Here is a 20,642-nt window from a genome sequence, read left to right as displayed (position 1 = left end):
CAATGTCTCTTGCGACCCCCAGTTTCAGAAGTCACACACCATTACTTCTGACACTCTTTTGTGCACACAGACTAATCTTTACACAATGTGGGAGAGGGCCACACAAGAACTTATGAATACAAAGAGGTAAGGATGCTTTGGGGCCATGTTGAAAGATGGTTTTTATGGTACCCAAGGATATAGCTCTGTACCAGAAAACTGGATTACCAATGAAGAATGAAAACGATGATTACCAAAACTGCTTCTGAAAGAAAAATAACAGAGCTTTTACTACAAAGAGACAATATTTGTATGAGACTGTATTAAAGTGGAACCTAGATGACACCAAATTAAAATGAAAAATTCAAACATACTTAAAATGCAGAAGGCAAATGATGAAGAAGACTTTACAAAATGCAGAAGACAAATGATGAAGAAGACTTTACAAAATGATCACTGGATATGAGATCAGCGAAATATGCATTCTGTCAGGAATTATTTCAAAGAAAATCTGCAGTTGGACTAAGTTTTGAGAGATGTTGTCTTGCAATTATGGTAAAAATTAGAGTAATCTAGCTAAATCCAATGACAGTTCAGTCCTAAGAATATATAACAAGATGCCAATCAATCAAAGTTCAACTAAAAAAAAGTTATTGAGTCAATATTTAGAGGTTTATTTTTAAGTTTACTCTTCCCATTTTAATGAAGCTCCTTTCTTTGGGGAATCAACCCAGGTTTTTAAGAAAATATGAGAATGAAATCTTCAGTCTTGTTTGCCCCACTGAATAAATCCCTCTGTAAACTCCTGATCCCTCATGAATTTTCATTATAATTAATTCTACACTTTAAGCAGACAGGGGTAGATTACAAAATTTACCAAGAACAAGAGTCTAATTTAAAACTACAAAAAGAAGGCTTATTCTCATTGTTTGGAGTTAATCAGTATTTTAGCATTTATTACTTGGAAGAAACACATTAAAATGGCAGCCTAGGGGGAAAAGGACTACGAGAGAGAGACTTCAATTTCATTCACCTGCTCCAACTTGGACTTTTTTGCACTTGGTTTAACCAATTCAGGCAACCCAAAATTTAAATATAGTGAGTTGTACTACAGACAACTCACTAAAATAGCTATCTGGAGACAGTAAAGGAATATGCTTTACCATTTGAAATAGCTCCTATCACTTAAAATGAAAGCAGTTATCTTTAGAATTTTACTTCAACTGCTATAAATTACGTTTGCATTCATCAAAACTACACAGACTAGTCTTCTTACCACTGGATTAGGTACTGAAGCCTACTTACTATGCCAACTCTGCTTATTAACTGGGATTAAATGAGACCATGTCCTTCACAGAGTAAAGGGTTCCAAGCAGGAGGTTTTGGTGACTAGTTTTAGGGGGGCAGTAGAGGGAAAGAGAGAGGAAATGGGAAGCTGCCAAAGAATTCCTCAAATCCTTAAATGAGAAAACTCCTATATTCAAATGAGATCAGGACAAAAGCTGTGACAGCTGTTAACTTCAGTCAGGCAATTTAACAAGACTGGATCAGACCCTTCAGCAAATCCCATAATCTCAGTCCTAGGATACTCCTCTGAACTCTTCCTCCTGCCCTCGGCTCTGTCAACATTGGCTATATACCACTACAGCTGTATGACTCTACTCTCTATGCCCTTCCTTCAGATCGAACATTCAATAATGAAAGCAAAAGGAAAAGAGGAATTAAAAGTTAATTTTTTGTTCTCTTCAAACATCTCCCTCAAAATTAAAAGGTTCAGTAATACAGTAACATAAAAAGAAATCACATGATAAGGACAGATCTCATTAAGCTTTTCCCTTTTTCAGCAGAAGGAAGGTCACTGCAGATTTCATGTAAATCATCCCAGGAAACACAGCCTCCCACGTCAACCCGTGCCTCGGCTCTGGCTCTGCCATGGTCACGGAGGTCATTCCCTTGGGTTAATATTAAGAGCCACTTCCTGTGGAATAAACACCACTTACCAAAGAGTTTAACATGCCCTGAAAGATATTAATGTTAACTGCTATCCATTATCTTTAATGTGAAGAGACAGTGCTTCTTTACCACCCTCAATCCCACTGCTTATTTTTTCTCACTCCTCCCTATCCCGCAAGCATAAAGATACAGACACGTGCAGAAGATTTCATTAAAATCATTCAACATGTCAGAATTCAATTACCAACTGCTCAGATGCTTAGTGGAGGAAAAAAATTGAAGCCAGATGCACTGATGAAGTCAATTTTAAGAAAAGAAAGCGAGTCTAACATTAGCTTTCAGAAAGAGATTTAGGTTACACACAAACTACATTTTGTTTTAAGGAAATACTTTAGATTAAAATGTAAAGTTATTTTCTTCTGCCTCTCTTTAAAGTCCCTCAAATATCTCTCACAGTTCAAACAGAACTGTTACAACCTCAACTGTTAAAAATCAAAGTCAAAACAAAAGCAGGTGAGTTTCTTTAAAGAATGGAAACATAAACACATAAAGTGATGCTCTATATAAATAACTTTTACAGAACCTCTGGTACAAATGTCCCATACTGACCGGCCAGGTTCTCATATTGAAAATTCTGGTATGTGGGTAACAGAAGTCTGGCAAGGACATGGGGTTTACCTAATCATAGGACATGTCTCCTCTGGTTAGTGATGCTTATAACGAACAAGCATAAATTTTCAAAGTCTTTACCAAAAATCCCATAGATACTATCTTTTACTTAGTATAATAAACAACTCATTGGTCCATAAGAGGGCTTTCTTGCCTTCAAGATCTTGGCAAAGGGAGACGTCTGCTTCTGCTCTCTCTCAAATATAAAAGGAATCTCTTTGGAGACTTCACTTTCCAAAAGCCAAGGAGGAGTTTCCACAACGACACAAAGGAAAGGATTAAATCATTCATTTTACTGAGTTGAGAACCTAGTACTTATAAGAATTTTAGTGCCAAAGGTAACTTTAACCACTCACTCTTTCATGGGGAACATTCCTGGAATAAGCTCAAATGATGTGGCTAAAACCTCCCAAAGAGTAAGGGCTAAATTTCACTGTAAGAAATAGCTTAATAGCTTCACAACCGTGCTATCAATAAACATTCTGTCAATAACTTTCACTGGCTATCAAAAGGAACTGAATTTTGGCCTGAGAGGAAAGTATCCATTGAGTATATTTCAAACATGGCAGAATTTCTTAATTTTAAGACTTGTTTTGATTTTTTCTAAATAGTAAAGTGGTACAGTTCAAGGTAAAAGCTTTAAAAGGTCCCATACACGCCAACAATAAGAGTAGGTCCTTCATCTGCAAGAAAACATAACTTTCAAGTTAATTTCAGCAATGATTCACAGAGTTTTAAAAACAGATGCTGATTTCTATGTACACTTTTCCAGTGTAATCCTAACTCCATTTCACATTTGTTGAGACTACCATAAAAGCACACTTATGCTCATACTCTAGATAGAAAAAGCCCTAAGGAAAAAATTAATAAAAAGGGAAGAAATGATACAAAATTAAATCTTCAAATAGGCCAAAAAGAAGGACTATTAAGAAGAAACCAAAATTTATTTTTTACAAAATTTATTTAATGTTAAGAAGAACATTAATACATTAGAGGTATCTGGCATGCGAAATATCATATACTACTTTAGAAAGATGTCAGACAATCTTAATTTTTTAAAAGGTTTTCTTAAATAATTATCCCATGGCCAATGTAAAACACAAGGAGGAGTGGTCTTCATTTCAGAAAGAAATAGAAATCTCTTGCCAAAATGGAAGAATTTTTTTTTTTGGTAGGCAGAGTGATTCAAATACAATTTTAAAGAAAAACACAACTGTTTCATCGATTTTGCACCTAAGAGGAGAATATGTCTAAATACATGTAAACTGCCTACTGCTATCTCTATCTCTATTTTTCTTTCTTTGAACTTTATTCTTAATATTCATTGGTCTCAGGAGAGCTGACTCACAGAGCCACAACATTCTTTCAGCAGTCCCATTAATCTCCCCGACAGCACCAGCTTTCAAGGTTAAATTCAGATACTCATCTCTGTTATAAATAAAAACAAAGCACCAAACCACTACTGATATGAGTCCCTGCCCCCAATTCAGTCTACTTTGCCATATTAGAATTGCTTAAAACTTGCAGTTCTGTCAAAAGACAGTGTCACTGCTGAAATAATGGAAATATATAAAACATTCCGAACCAAGGGAAGATGGCATTTCCTTTGTTAAAATATGCAAGGCCCTAAAAGGGAAACCTATGTTAAAAGGATGCTAAATGTAATATCATTATACAAAACTTAAATTTTTAATGAAATTTTTATCTTTTTTATTATTTTTAACAATAATTAGTTGTAACTAATGAACAGCTACCCTATATAAAACATTAAGAAAGGCTAAGTTTTAAATTTAAAAAATATCCCTTAACCCAAGACAGATATAAACAAGTCAAAAGGGTAAAAAGAAAGATGATTATATCACATAGGAGCACTTATTAAAATATGTATTGAAAAATATAAAATAATAAAATATAATTAAACATATAGGCTGATGAACGATAATAAGAACAGGGTAGAGTTCTTCAACAAAAGTTAATTTTTCTTGCCACCCATAGCATGTGGAAGTTCCTGGGCCAGGGACTGAACTTGTGCCACAGCAGTGGCACAAGCCACTGCAGTGACAACATTAGATCCTTAACCCATTGCGTCACAAGAGAACTCTCCAAAGTTAATTTTAAGCCAGAATTTTAGGTGGCAAAACTAGAAATCCCAGGAAAAAGATTCAGCATAAGTAGAAGAGTATCAGTTAGAAAACCAATAAACTAAAAAAAAAAAAAAAAAAAAAAGAAAACCAATAAACTGTATTTAAAGAACACTAACACTCCCAGGTTGTATAAAACAGAGTAGCTATGCTCTGAGTATCTCACCTAAAAATCAGGCTAGAAATACTTCAATGATTCGGCTGATGGGAAGCTCCAAAGGCCAGGCTAAAATGATTGTGAATGAATGAGAGTTCTTGACATCTATCCATACAACTGAAATCAATAAACATTTTTAGAGAGAACCAACAATGTGCTAAGTACCAAGACAGGATTCCCAAACTCAAATATATGGGGGAAACAACACACAAACTAACAGCATACAATACAAAGTAAGATAAAAACAAGCCCTGAAATAAAAGCAGAAGCAAACTACAAAGGAATTGCAACACAAAGCATAATTAATTCCACCTGCGAGGATTTACACAGGCTTTACATGAGAGAGAACATTTTGATCTGAACATTAAAAGATGGATAGGCTTTCAATACAAAGCTTTTCTAATCCCAAAATGACCATCAGTCAAATTAGCTAAGATTATGCTTCTGCATAATGCTTATTTGGGAGGCTTTTGTTGCTGGGATTTACCTAATTCCAGTTCTTCATACAGTAATTACTTATGAATTGCACTAAAACATACTTTTTATACATATCCAGCAGAAAAAAATGCTTAATAAGCATATGCAATGTTTGTGAGGAGAAAAAAATTTTACTTATCTCTATATCCTCAAAGCATTCATGTCACTCAGCAGTATGACATTCCATAATGGGTACTCAATAAATGTATACTGAAGACAAATACAGATTATTCTGAAATCTGGTTTAGCCAATTACAGTGTAACATGGCTTACAGAAAATATTAATGAAACAACCCAGTACTGAATTTAACCAATACAGAGATAAATCCTTGAGTAAGGGAAACAAAGTTTGGGAAAATGCAATGCAAAATGTCAAGGGAAGAGGCACTATAACTGAAAAACATGATAGTAGGAAAGGTCACCAATGTGTCTCATTGTTTTTATCATTCATGTCCTGTATTTGTGAATATCAACTAGGATTATAAAATAATTGAAATGTTAGTATGTATGCTGGAAAACACATACTGGAAACATGAAAACCATGCTGGAAACACATCACAGAACAGTCACATATATACCTAAGGAAATATTCCAAAGATCTTGTGAGGGGTAGTGAGTTTTGTGAGCGTGTGAAAGAAAAACTGGTCAAGTACCTGGACTGATATGGGACCATATACTAGGTCCAAGGTCAACAGGGCAGACAGAATGGAAGGCCCTCTTCCCCAGCCTTGGGAGCTGCGAGGTCCTCTCTTGACAGTTCTAGATACACTGGGTCAGCCCACACACAGGCCTGTCCTCTCTCTCACTGCGCAGCAGCATCATCAAGCTCCCCAAGCCTTGGGGATGATACTGCACTCTCTTTTTCTTCTCCTGCCACAAAGGGCCTTTTCATTTTCCTTTCCTCTCCCACTCTACCCCAGCTCTAGATGGTGACGATCCTAAAGGCTCAGTACTAACTCCATGTTCTCCTGTCAACATGTTGGCTCTAGATGGTATTTGATTCTTACGGATTTCGGTATGATTTTTAAGCTCAAGTCTCCAAAATTAATAAAACAGACTTCTCTAAACTTCACATCTACACATCTAACTAGGCTCAAATTTCCAGTAGGGTGTCTCACTGATACCTTCACCTTGAAAATGGATTTGTTCTCTTTCCCTGGAAAACCTGCTTATCTCATGTCAGGGCTGCCCCATCTTATCACTGAGCATCAGCTCATATCCAGGTACCCAGGCCAGGGGCCGAAGCGCCATTCCCGACTCCTTACTCTCCCTCAGTGCCCACATTCCCATCCACAAGAAACTCCTGACCATGCTACCTAAACATAGCAGATCTCAAGTCTACCCTCTCTTCTTTCTCTCCTGAGCCTCAAAAACCTCCATCTTCAATGTCACTAAAGGGCCACCTACTATAATCTGAGCACCTTCAGAGGAAGGACCATGTTTGTCTCATATCATCCCTATGTATACAATGTTATACCTAACATTGTATACAAGACATATTTACTGTCATATACTTTCCTCATAACCACTCATCGCATTCTAATCCAGGTTTCCAAGTACTACAAAACAAAACAAAACAAAACAAAACAAATACACACACAGAAACAGTACTCTCAAAATGTAAATCAAATCTTGTCTATCTTTACTTAAAACGTCCCACTATTTATAACATCTAAACTTCATATCACAGCCTACAAGGTCTGGCATGATTAACAGGCACCCCTGCCTATTTTCTACTTCCTCATCACACACTCAAACTTCTTCTTACCTTAGGGATTCTCTCCACTTTAAATACTGTTTCCTCTGCTTTTTACATGGCTTTTTAAGACTTCATCTTAATGACATACTCAGGGAAGCCGTCTCCAATGGTCCTATCTAAATTTGCTGCCCATGATCTTTTCCACGCCCAGTTTCTTTCCTTAAAGCACCTTCGTAATTTCTATTTGCTTATTCACTTAGTTTTATCATTATTTCCTCCTCTGTGAGGTAACATGCTCCAGAGAGGAGGGGACATGTCTTTTCATTACTGCATAACTAATGCAATGAGATCCTCCTGCAGAGCACAGGAAACTATATCCAATCGCTTGTGATGGAACAGAATGGAGAATAATGTGAGAAAAAGAATATATATAATATATATGTATTACTGGGTCATTTTGCTGAACAGCAGAAATTGGCAGAACATTGTAAATCAACTATAATAAAAATTTTTTTCTTAATTTTTTAAAAAGTAAAAGTAAAAAGTAAAAGCCCAGAGAATTCCGTGGTGGTCTAGTGGTTAGGATTTATCACTTTCATCACTGTCACACAGGTATGGTCCCTGGCCTGGGAACTAAGATCCCACATCAAGTGCCCCCCCAACCCCCCCAGCCCCAAAAAGCCCAAAACAACTTAAAAATATTTATAGGTAGGAGTTCCTGTTGTGGCGCAGCAGAAACAAATCTGACTAGAATCCATGAGGATGGGGTTTGATTCCTGGCCTCACTCTATGGGTCAGGGATCCAGCGCTGCCGTGGGCTATGGTGTGGGTCGCAGACGCAGCTCAGATCCTGAGTTACTGTCGCTGTGGTGAAGGCCAGCAGCTATGGCTCTGATTCGACCCCTAGCCAGGCAACGTGTATATGCCGCAAGTGCTGCCCTAAAAAAATAAAAAGGTAAAAAAAAGGCAAAAAAACAAAAATTTATAGGTAAACATTTATATGTTCTCAAAACAGGGATAAACTAAGCAAAAAAATCCACAAGGAAAAAGGCACCACAGAAGAGAAAATTTTAGTTATATTAATAAACAAATGAACATTTAAGACATGAAAAAATACTCAGCCTCACTGGTAACCAGAGATTTTAAATATAAATTAAATCAAAAATTAAATATTTTCCACCCATCAGATTGGCAATAAAAAATTAAAAAGGAGGAAGAAAATTTATGCCATTAACTGTTACTGGCAAGGGTGAGGAAAAACTGGTATGCTGCTTTTTTTAAAAGTTGGTACATTTGAGGAAATTTATACTGTTTCTGTAAGAAGCATGTATTTTATAATAAGTAAAAGTTATTTAAAAGAGGAATGAAAAAGGAATTAAAAAGTCAGATTTTCATGTCTGAAATGAATTCAATAATGAATTATAAAGCCTAAAAATGACTTCTACATAATATAATAATAACTTTTTCAAATCTCTCCGGTGAAGATTTGGTGCCCACACAATATGGTATAAACACTCTACCACACCAATTAGCAACTGTAACGAGAGGAAAACAATCTGCAAGTGTCTAGCAGCCTTAGCAGAAATTTTAGAGATTTCTAAATCTGTGGTATTCCCTGAAACTTAAAAAACATTCATTCTGACAGACTAGAGATCCAGAAGTCCCAGTTAAAATCATGGCTGAGCCATTTAGAAACCTGTGTGCATTTAGGTAAGTAATGCAATTTCTCTGAGATAATTTCCTCATCTGTAAAATGTGCAAAACCCATCTGCCTCACTGGATTAATGAAGGTTAGAAACAACAAACGACCAGGCCCTAGTTTCAAGCACCAGCACTTATACAGTCACTGCTACTACTGTTACTGAGTCTGAGTTAACCTTGTGAGTAACGGGAACATTGATTATTTCTCCAGTGAAGTAAAAAAGTTTGTTTTTATACATCTTGTATGACTGTGAAATATGTTAAGTTGAATTTTTAAAAAGTAAGAAAAGGAAAGGGGAGAAAAAAAAGGTAAGAAAGAGTGGAGGAAACAACAGTTTATAATAATCTATATGGGGGAAAATGGGTGTGTGTATATATATATATATATATATATATATATATATATATATATATATAAAAAACTGATTCGCTTTGCTGTACACCTGAAACCAATTCAAATTTAAGCCAACTATACTCTAATGAAAATTAAGAAAAAAAATAAAGAAAGAAAGATGGGGGAGGAAAGGAAGAATGGAAATAGAAGTCAGACACAAAACTAGATTAGCAACACACTTAAATGAAGGAAAATGGCTAGCAGTTATGCTGACCACCCAGAGGCTCCACAGAACCCGCTCATCACACGAACCCTGAGCTTAACAAGCGTGGTCACCCTGAGGCAAGACGGCTTTCTCCTAGGCTGAGGTTTTCTCACAAAGCTGTGGAGTGGAACTTGCCTTTCCTATTTAAAGCCAATCCTTTACTTCTAAACAGCTGGTGTAAGAGCCAGGCAGCAGGCAGGGTTAGAAAGAGGAAAGGAGGAAGCAATGGAGAGAGAAGGCACAGGCAGGCAGGGGAAGCTGCTCCCCCAGGGCTCGGTCTGCTCAGCTCACCTGCAGCTGCTGTGAGCTGTCATTGAGGTCATCTTCCCGGCGCCGAGCCTCCTCCAGCATCTGGGCACTCTTCTTCTTCTCCACCTGCTCCTTGTGCTTCAGATTGGCCACCTTCTTATTCTGGTCTTTCACCTGCCTACATACAAGGGGCAGAAAAATCAAGCTCTTCATATATATACACAGGAAAGATTGTGTTTTTTCCCCAACTTACATCACTTGACACCAAGGAATGGCTAAAAACCAACAAAGAGTTCCTGCTACAAATCCTCCCAATGCTTCCAACCTCTTTCCTAAGGGTAGCAAACTGTTCACACGGATGTTTTAGGAACATGTATTTAAGCATGTGCTTTATGCAGCACAATGAAATTAGAAAACCAAAAAAGGCACGGGATAGTGTGACACAGCAGAAAAAAGAAACCAATTCAAAGCTTTTTGTTGGACAAATGGAAACAGTCTCTTGACATCAATGTTATGAAACTAGAAAGGCTGATTAAGAAAGGTTTGTAATACAACGCTAATTTTACTGTTATTAAATATTTCAAACCTTCAAAAGGCTATCTATAACATATATATATTATTTATATATATATAAATAATGACATAACAATCTAGGGATCCAGCTTAAGCAACAGGTCATTGCATCTCCTTCTGAATCTCCCTCTTCAACTCCATACTAAGATAAGAAAACTCGACCAAATGCAAGGCCAAAGGTAGATAAGACTAATCTCACCAAAGGGTGTAATCATGACTGCCAATTAGAAAATACGTTTAAGGCACTTCCAGGAGAAAGTGGGCTCTGGACTGCAAGAGGATCTACTTGTGTCTAAGCTTTCACAGTCTGCTAAGCTCTTCACATTTGCATTACTTATTAAGTAGACAGTATTTGTCTCATGTATCAAACACAAGGAATATCGATCCATGAATAAAAATAGTTTCTGCTCTCAAATACCTCCCAGGCACCCAAGCAAATTCAGGATAAAGGGGGAAAAGGTGGCAATGGTGATCAGGAAAAGTATCCTGGAAAATGATCTCCCTCTGAACTTTCCTCAGGGATTAGCCCAGGTCGCAGGGTAGGGAGAACAGCAGGAATAAAGCGCCGATAAAAGGAGAAGGTGTCCTGCTGGAGGAAAGCCACATTCAGTGTGACTACAGCTCAAAGTTGGAGCAGCAAAACAGAAAAAGGAAGCCAAGGGTAACAAAAGCCAAATAATTATAACATGCTCAGCAAGGAATTTGTAGTTTATACTAAGCGTGTAAGACTTTATGTAGGGAAGTGATAGAATCAGATTTCCAATCTTTTGGAAACAAATCAAAGGGGTATCACGGCCAGGGGCTGTGTGGGGTGGAGGGATGCAACAGCTAGAAAAGAATCTAACTGAACCCTAAAATTGCATTAATAAACTGAAGCATGGTTTATATATAATTAACATCCTTTCAAACAGGTAATGATAGCCTGTGGTAAGTTTTTCCTCTCACTACACACTGTATAAAAGTTGTTTTATCTCCAAACTATATCATGGTTCATCAGATAAAAACACAGGGCATCTGATCAAATCTGAATTTTAGAAGAACAATAAATAATATTTTAGTATAAGTATGTCCCAATATTTATAAAACATATTATATCGGCTACAGCTCCGACTCGATTCCTAGCCTGGGAACCTCCATATGCCACAGGAGTGGCTCAAGAAATGGCGAAAAGACAAAAACAACAACACATCATTCCCCCAGATTATAAACTCTTGTCCATGAATAGATCCTTATAAATAGATCTCAGAGGGTCAGAAATGCTCTTGGGCCTATAAATTCCTGAACTGGCTAAAAAAATAAGAAAAAATTACGCCCTCACAGTTCTCTCAGACTTCTTTTTGTGAATGACATCTGATGAGGTTTCACTGACTAGTATTAGTTAACAATGAAAAAATTTTTCTAAAATGTGCAGAGAAACGGTTGTTTGACCAAGTTAGATTTTAGAAATCAAAGAAGAACTCTTTCAACAAACTAGATGAAAGAGATCATAACAAGAGGAATGCATCTGAGCAAGACATAAAGTATTTAGCAAGATATAAAGTATTTAACCTTTATTACAGAACAGTATAGGGACTCTGGTCTTAACACAGCAAGTAGGAGGTATCCCACAGATTCCAAACAGTTGTGGTGAAAACAGTCACTGCTAAAGGTCACTGCTAAATAAAACATAATACTTAGGTCAATCTGTTTAGATCTAAGAGTGAAAGAGTTGACATTTATAGGTCTCACTTCCTAAACGTCTTACCTTTAGCCAAAAAGGGCTGCCATATAATAAAAAGGATGAATTCTGGACTGAATTATTTCTTTTCATGTGTACATGGAATTAATTCTTTGTACTCATTCTCTGGGGCTAATGTCACTGAACAAGAATGGAAGAGATGTGTGTTTAAGGATACTGAATGTGACTCTTCAGTTATCCACACTCTAAATAAAATCTCTCTGCACTGTACTGAATGGAAAGGGGGACAGAGGACATCAGGGGAGGACAAGGGAGAAATAGAAACAAAGAAAGCTATTCAAAATGGAAAAGCTTAGTGGGGAACACTAAAATAAAAAACACTATAGGTAAGTGTCATTATTTACACAAAACAGTTAGTTAAAACAAACACTGAAGGGTTAAGTATCTTCCTTAAGGTCATGTAATGAAGTCATCTAAACATTCAATTCAATCTCAAAACATCAATAACATACTCTCTTGGTGAGATATTCAATCTGATTTGGCAAAATCATAATTAAAATGATGAAATGCTTCTATATAGAAAAAAAAATACTGCATTAAACTCCAGTCGGGAATAAATGAGGGTGGTTTTGATTGTTTTGTTTTGTTTTTTTATCTATTTAGGGCCTCACCCAAGGCATATGGAAGTTCCCAGGCTAGGGGTCAAATTGGAGCTGTAGCTGCCAGCCTACACCACAGCTCACAGCAACACTGGATCCTTAACCCACTGAGCAAGGCCAGGGATCAAGCCCACATCCTCATGGATATTAGCTGGGTTCTTAACCTGCTGAGCCACTACAGGAACTCCTAAAGAAGGCTTTTAATATACTACAGCCAAAATAATCTTTGCCACTGGAAAAACACAACTTACTGTATCTTTTATTAGCTGGAAAAAAACGTATTTAGAAATAAGTATTGTATAATGGCATTTACTGCTAAAGTAAAAACTATGAAAAAATGAACCAGCTAACAATATTATAATTAACATAACTTGTAACTCAGAGAACTATGTATACACCAATGACTTCCATAGACAAATTCTTCTGGAGCATTTTATGAGGTTTTGTTTAGAGACAATCAGACCAAAACCTGTCATGCAAAAGACAAAATATAGGACAAAATGATAAAACTTCCCAGTAAAAATAGGAATGCACTTGAAGCTTAAATTAAATGACAGTCCTCCAAACATAAGACAAAAATCTTTGTGTTATTTTTCTACTAAAGCTGAACTGTTTTCAGACTTGGGTACTTAAGTGCTACCCAAATTGCTTTGTTTAGAGTAGAAAATTGGAAAAATACTTGAAAATGAAGTACTTGTGCTTGCCTTTTTTTTTTTTTTTTTTCGGTCTTTTTAGGGCCACACCCATGGCATATGGAGGTTCCCAGGTCAAACTGGAGCTGTAGCTGCTGGCCAACACCACAGCCAAGCCAGATCTGAGCTGAGTCTGCCACCTATACCACAGCTCATGGCAACGCTGAATCCTTAACCCACAGAGAGAGGCCAGGGATCAAATCTGCATCCTCATGGATGCTAGTCAGATTCGTTTCTGCTGAGCCACGACAGGAACTCCTGTGCTTGCTATTTTTACTGCAAACACTGTAAGATTTCTTCTATATATTCTGTAATATTCTTCTTATTCTGTAATGAATATGGTTTATTCAAAATAGGAGTTCCATAAAAATATTTACAAAACAAAATAGAGTCTTTGGTGGTAACAAGTCAGATGACCAATAATGTAGGTGAAAAAAGAATTTTTTAAACAGAAGATGAGATAGACCAAGAATTAAGAAACATGTAAAAGAAGAAAAGAAAAATAAGCTAACAACCGTCAATGAGGTGGTAAGAGAACTAGCAGGAAACAATAAACTACAAAAGAAGAGTTTCTTAAAAGAAGGGAGCTAGTCAATAATCTAACACCCCAGACAGGCTTGTAGGCCCAAGACAAACAAGGTTATTAAATTTGGTAGCGTGTACATCACTGCAGCAATGTTAGCACAGCAGTGAGAGAGGAATCCAAATTCCACTGGCTGGGAAAATAAATGGGAAGTGTAAATGTGGAGGCATGGAGCATAAACGATTCTTTTAAACTGTGCAAATGAACAGAAAAGAAAAAGTAAAACGCAAAAGTAAGAGACTGTAGTGGGCTGAAACCAAGGAAAAGAAACTGGAAGGACTGTGTACATGTCTTTTGAAGGAAGGGGAAAACTAGGGTATGGTTTTATATTTGAGGGAAATGAGGAGGAGGAGGATTCAATTTATGGACAAGGTTTTGAAAGCTGGACAGAGAGAAGCAATGAAGAGAAAGTTTAGCCTCAGAACAGAGCTGGGACATTAATTCCAGTGACAGAGGCAAAGTGAAGATGAGTGAAGACAGGCATGTGGAGACACTGATACATGCAGAGAAGGAAGAGGACTATGTGGGTCTGAATGAAGACCCCCTTCATGAATAGATTAGTGAGTAATTATGAAGCAAAAGTTTTATTTTTTTTAACATACTTACAGCCCAAATGGCTTGTTTTTAAAAGAGTCAAAGATAAGGGGACTTTTTCAGAAATATGATTAAGTATTGAGCAGAAATATTAGGCAGGAGAACTGGGAAAGAGAGCCCCTTCTCCCCTCTCCCCAAAAAAGTATCCACTTCATCTTTCTACCTACAAAAGAAATTTTAGCACTTGAAAAACAGTCTGAAACTATCATTATAGAAAAAAACATGTCTTCTTTCTCATCTTCTACATATATACAACTTTCCACTGGCATTCTGCTTCGCACTTTCTATTAATACTGATAGGCATCGACAGTACGGTGTGGTGTTTTCAAGGACCTGAGCTCTCCGGAATCATGCTGTGATATTTCTGATCACACAGGACTCCATGGAGAAGGCAAAAGGAAGTCATGGTAACAGCTCCATTTACTGACTACTTACCTTGTGCTAGACACAGTTCTACATGTTACTTGTACTAACTCCCTCACTGTTTACAACAACCTTTAGATTAGATAACTATTGTAATTTTATACATGAGAAAACTACAGATGAGAAATCTACCTAAGAAAATCTACCTGGGACTCCACAGCTCATACTCTATGTCCTAGCTAGAGTGCATGTGATATAAAGAGCCCCAAGGCTGAAGTGACAATACCTGGCTTCAAATCTAAGTACCATCACTTACTAGCTGGTTGACCTTAGAGAAATCATGTTCCCTAATCTTAGTTCCTCCTCAGAGTAATAATCTGGCCTATGTAACACACACACTAGCTGTGAGAATCACAGAGACAAGTGCTTTCACAGACAGTAAATATATACGATGTCAACATTATCAGAAAGTAGCTGCTAGGTAACGCGGTATTAACAATACCATTTCCCGAACTCTATCAGAAATTCTCACACTTTAATTTACTGCCATGGCTCATGTGCAACATTATTAACTTAAAATGCAGGTTTCTGACTGTTTTCTGCCAGTTTCTCTTACTAATTTACTTACTAATGAAAATGAACAAGTTACTTAGTGGACTCTGTATTTGTGTTACTCATCTAAAAAGTGGAAACAACAAACCTCTCCACATACTTGCCAGGAAGATCAACTGAAATAAACCATGTAAAGCTTCTCACACACAAACAGCAGCTCTGGTGGTTGTTTTTGTTCTACCAGTTCTATCCTTCCGCAGAATCACAAAACAAGCCCCAAACTGAAAGGGTACATGAAATAATGCAAAGGTTCTTACACACATCCATTGACTGTGGCAATCTTCCCTCCCTCATTCATGCTGCACTTTACCTGCTAATATAAAAGCCAGAATATCTGGCGAAACTATAATTAAAGCAATATTTTTACCTCCCAATTCCCTTGGTGGCCTCCTTTCATTTTAATTCTCTCAGTCAAAACCTGGTCCGTCTGATTCTTGCTTTCTGATTACCCTATGTTTGGAAGCATAGAACTCTGAAGCCACTCTTTCAATAAATCTAAAACTCTTAACATTTTATGTACTCATAACTAAATTTCTAAACATTTAGCTCCCAGAATAAGTTATATCATTTCAGCTGCTTATCAGAGTTCAATACAATGTTAGTATAAAAGGTTCTGTTATTTATCTTTGTTTTAGGACAAGCATACTGACCTTGAAGTGAGACTGAAGGAAACAGCAAATCCAGGAAGAAAATGTGAAAGAGAAAGTTTGAAAGAATTAATAAGGGCAATATTCAGAAATAATATTATTCATAGACATAGACAAAAACACAAAGCACAGGATTGGAGAAGGGAAAGGAGTCACACAGATTCTGCACAGGCACCAAAAATTAGTAATTCCAGATTTTCAACAAGTGTATTTTTGTATTAGATTACACCATTATACCTTAACGTAAGTTTCTAAAGGAACAAATTTTGTCTAAAATTTACCATTTCCTGGGACAGGAAAAAAGTTTTTTCTTAAACACAAAGGAAAAGAAGAAAAGGTTAGCTACTCCCCTCCTCATGTAAGTAGCTGTGATTTTACAACCTGAGTCAGCTCAGTTTTATGCATACTCATTTTAGAAGTGGCTACTCCTTTACCCACCCCAGTCCATTTCTTGGACCTAAGTTATCCATGAGCAAACGCAGAAAAACACAGACAGCCTCCATTATTCTATAGAATACAGACTCTTATCCGTTTGGAAAAGTTTAAAATAATTTTCTCAAATGTAAGAATAATGTTTTTCTAATTACAATCAATATTTGTCATTCCAAATCTATCAAATCCACCCCAAATGGTGCAATCTAAAAGCAATAATGAAGAGGAATATATGGCTCTATAAACATCAACTCATTTCCAAAAGCACTCAGCAGAAACAGATGCAAAGCAGCCATGCTTACCATGCCTACCCTAGCATGAAGCTCTGGGCTTCATTATTGCTTTTCATAATAACAAGCAGTTTCCCTCTTAAAAAATTAATCAATTTCACTGAAATTAGTATTATCCTCCAAATACTTAGATAACAGCCAATGTCATCAGTATCCATTTTTTTCTTTCCTCTTTTTTTTTAAATAAACAAGAGGTTTATTTCTTGACTGCAAGCACCATTTCAATTTGTACTTTAATGTTTCAAGTGCTAAAGCTAGAGTTTTTAAAAAAGTCATTGTCAGTAATAAAAGGTAAGGATGACAAGACTTATTGCCATTGTATAAGATAAAAGAGATGAAACACAGAGAAACAAAATGACAAACAAAATTTTTCACAATCACACAGCAAGTAGATCTGGGACAGGAATCAAAGTGTGCTGACACATCTCCTGGGTGACATCCTATGACAAGCTTACATCTTCTTTATCTCCCTATGATGCTTACAGATTCCTAAAGGGAATCTACAAAAATCCATGGATCTTTTGGCATTTGAAAAAGAGTTCAAAACATAGACAGTGTTCAAAGTCAAAGAGAGGCCAATCTCTAAATGGCTGTTCCCATGGTCTCTTTTATTTTTGTTGGTTATGACACATTAAGTTAGAGTAATTTTGGATCATCAATGACACTCACTAAAGTCTCACACAGATGGATGCAAGGCTTTATATGAGACATGGGAAAGTCTTTGAAAAACATATTAAGCTTATTTCCGCCAAGAGTGAGCAATCTTAGGAATCTTTTTATACTCAGTTTATGGTTCTGGAGCCATATTTCACTTTGGCATTAAACTTTAGTTCTTCGGAAATAAATTTAGGAGAAAAAAAACTGCATATAGAATAATGGTATAGGAGTTCCCAATGTGGTACAGTGGAATTGATGGCACCTCTACAGCACCAGGACACAGGTTAGATCCCTGGCCCCGCACTGTGGGTTAAAGGATCCGGCACTGCTGCAGCTGTGGCGTAGGTCACAACTGTGGCTCAGATCTGATCCTTGGCCAGGGAACTGCATACACTGAAGGGCAGCAAAAAAAGGGAGGGAGGGAAGAGGGAAGGAAGGGAGGGAGGGAGGGAGGGAGGAAGGAAGGACGGAAGGACGGATGCACTGTTTTTTTTTTGTTGTTTGTTTGTTTGTTTTTAAGCAATGCCTGCAGTATGTGGAAGTTTCCAGGTCAGGGATTGATCCTGCACCACAGCAGCGACTCCAGGCTGCTGCAGTGACAATGCCAGATCCTTAACCCACTGCACCACAAGGGAATTCCTGACAGTATATATTCTAATGTTTACAGTTTAAAGTAGAAACAAAGCAACTACTATACATAAATTTCTATCAAGACTGTAATAACAAATTATAAGGTGCTGTGCCCACAAGAAACTTTGGGAAGATGGCTTAAATGAACTGACTGTCTAAAGCTGTGTTATTTATTCTTTTTTTTTTTTATTTTTGCTTTTTTTTTAGGGCTGCACCTGTGGCATATGGAGGTTCCCAGGCTAGGGGTCAAATTGAAGCTACAGCTGCCAGCCTATGCCACAGCCACAGCCATGCAGGATCCAAACTGCATCTGTGATCTACACCAAAGCTCATGGCAACGCCAGATACTTAACCCATTCAGCGAGGCCAGGAACCTGCATTCTCATGGATACCAGAGTCAGATTCATTAACTGCTGAGCCATGAAGGGAACTCCTATTCTTCTTTTAAATCTTAACAGTGAAATTCATTGAGGAGGAAGAAAAAACAAACAAGCAGCTTCCCCAGAAAGCAAGCTGAAGCAAGCAGGATCAGATAAAGAACCAGTCGTCTTCAGTTACAACACTCTTTTAAGCATTCCGCTTTTCCTTTTTCTTTCCTTTTTTTAAAAACACAACCCATTCTCCCTCAAGCAAGAACATACGACCACCACAGTCACTGCTGCTCTTATCCCCCTACATCAGGACGACATTCTCCAACACTGCACTTCATGGATCAAAGATAACATGACCACAGACTTTAAGGAAATCCTTTAAGGAACCACTTTCTTCATGAACTGTATACTAGTTTATGTCAAAGCTATATATAAGTTAACAGTAATTTCTATAAGGAAGATTTCTGAAGACATTAAGCTGAATGATCAATTTAGGATTTCTTCACAGAAAAAATATTTACAAATATGAAGACTAAATATGCAGGTTTATATTTTCAGATTATACTGCGCTTAGATTAGATGCCTGAATATATTGTGATAGCAGTATAAAATCACATACATAAAACAATCATTTTTCCAATGAAAATGTCAAAAACATTTTTTAGGTCAACCTAAATAAATAAGCTTTCAGGGTGCGGTTTCAACAGTCAAATATCTAATTATAATATTAAACACAGTCATTCGGTTACTCATATTTAAAAATGGAATATGGGAGTTCCCATTGTGGCTCAGTGGTTAATGAATCCAACTAGGAACCATGAGGTTTCGGGTTCAATCCTTGGCCTTGCTCAGTGGGTTGAGGATCCCGCACAGCCATGAGCTGAGGTGTAGGTCACAGATGGGGCTCGGATCCCAAGTTGCTGTGGCTGTGGCTGTGGCCTAGGCCAGTGGCTACAGCTGATTAGACCCCTACCCTGGGAACCTCCATATGCCACAGGTGCAGCCCTAAAAAAAATAAAAATAAATAAAGGAATACATGAGAAAATAATATTAATTTGGAAAAACGATCTTCTACTCCCACGTTCACTGGAACAATTTCATTCACTCTCTTTGCACATATCTTCAAGATCAATTTGCCAAAGATAGAATATGTACCATTACTTTATGTATTACTAAGAAATAGAGAATAGATACACCAATTAAATAATGCATTATTTATTCATGTATCCCAGTTTCAGAGATGTTAAAATGTGAAAGTAAACATTAGAATTGGTATTTCAGGAGTTCCCGTCGTGGCTCAGTGATTAACAAATCCAACTAGGAACCATGAGGTTGTGGATTCAATTCCTGGCCTTGCTCAGTGGGTTAAGGATCTGGCGTTGCTATGAGCTATGGTGTAGGTCACAGACGCGGCTTGGATCCTGCATTGCTGTGGCTGTGGTGCAGGCTGGCAGCTACAGCTCCAATTAGACCTCTGGTCTGGGAACCTCCATATGCCGTGGGTGCGGCCCTAGAAAGAAGACAAAAAAACAAACAAAAAAAAAGCATCGGTATTTCATTGTAACAGGAGAGAGGTTATCTACTCTTGTTTAACCTGCGGATAGAAAAGTGATCCCATTAAATTATATTAAATAAGAATATTTAATACCTATGAATTTACTTAATATTTTTATAGAAAGAAAAGTATATTACAATGGCAAACATATTGAAAACATATAAAAGAAATGAATATAAGTATATATTCAATATAACAAACAAGTGTATAAGGGACTATTAAATCTTCACCTGATCAAAAGTCTGAATATGTGGGTGATGGGATGATAAAAGGGAAGAAATGTGGGATGATTCGATAGTAAAATGAGAAAGGAACTGTGTATCCATGTTTTAACATATGCATTTTTTGGGCCCACAGCAATGCACGGTCATGAGAAAGAATGTGATAGATACCATAAGAAAGCACACACCAAAAAAAAAAAAAAAAAAAAGAGAGAGAAAGACAAAGATAAATTACTACCTAAGGGAGCTCAATGAAGCTTTTTTTTTTCCCCCCAAAAGGTAACAGTTAAAAGAAATCAGATTCCCACAAATGGATAAGGAGAAAGAAAATTTTGGTCAAAGAGAAAAATACTAAGAAAAAATAGATAACCAAAAAGTATTCATCTCCTAATTCTAAGGTCCATTTTTAAAGAAAACAGGGGGTTAAATCTACTAACATCAAACCAAAAGTTGGAAATATC

At 37.0% G+C, this 20,642-nt stretch overlaps 1 protein-coding gene across 26 annotated transcripts in view; it reads right to left on the bottom strand.

The window, feature by feature from the left end:
- Positions 1 to 20,642, bottom strand: part of ERC1 (ELKS/RAB6-interacting/CAST family member 1) — a 384,984-nt gene that overhangs the window by 218,339 nt on the left and 146,003 nt on the right. For 18 of the 26 annotated variants that reach the window (XR_002344314.1, XR_002344307.1, XR_002344308.1 and 15 more), the window contains 2 exons: positions 16,029 to 16,040; positions 9,667 to 9,802 (listed from right to left, as the gene is read on the bottom strand). Coding sequence is in view for 15 of the 26 variants with exons in the window: in XM_021092972.1 (XP_020948631.1) it covers positions 9,667 to 9,802; positions 16,029 to 16,040 (148 nt within the window). In the remaining 11 variants the exon portion in view is untranslated. The remainder of the gene's footprint in view (positions 1 to 9,666; positions 9,803 to 16,028; positions 16,041 to 20,642) is intronic. The other 8 variants (XR_002344310.1, XR_002344309.1, XR_002344316.1 and 5 more) reach the window with 1 other exon arrangement.

The sequence above is a fragment of the Sus scrofa genome, chromosome 5, assembly GCF_000003025.6.
Source record: "Sus scrofa isolate TJ Tabasco breed Duroc chromosome 5, Sscrofa11.1, whole genome shotgun sequence".
NCBI lineage: Eukaryota > Metazoa > Chordata > Mammalia > Artiodactyla > Suidae > Sus > Sus scrofa.
The sequence above is the reverse complement of the archived record's forward strand: the minus strand, read 5'-3'. Positions and strand labels throughout refer to the sequence as shown.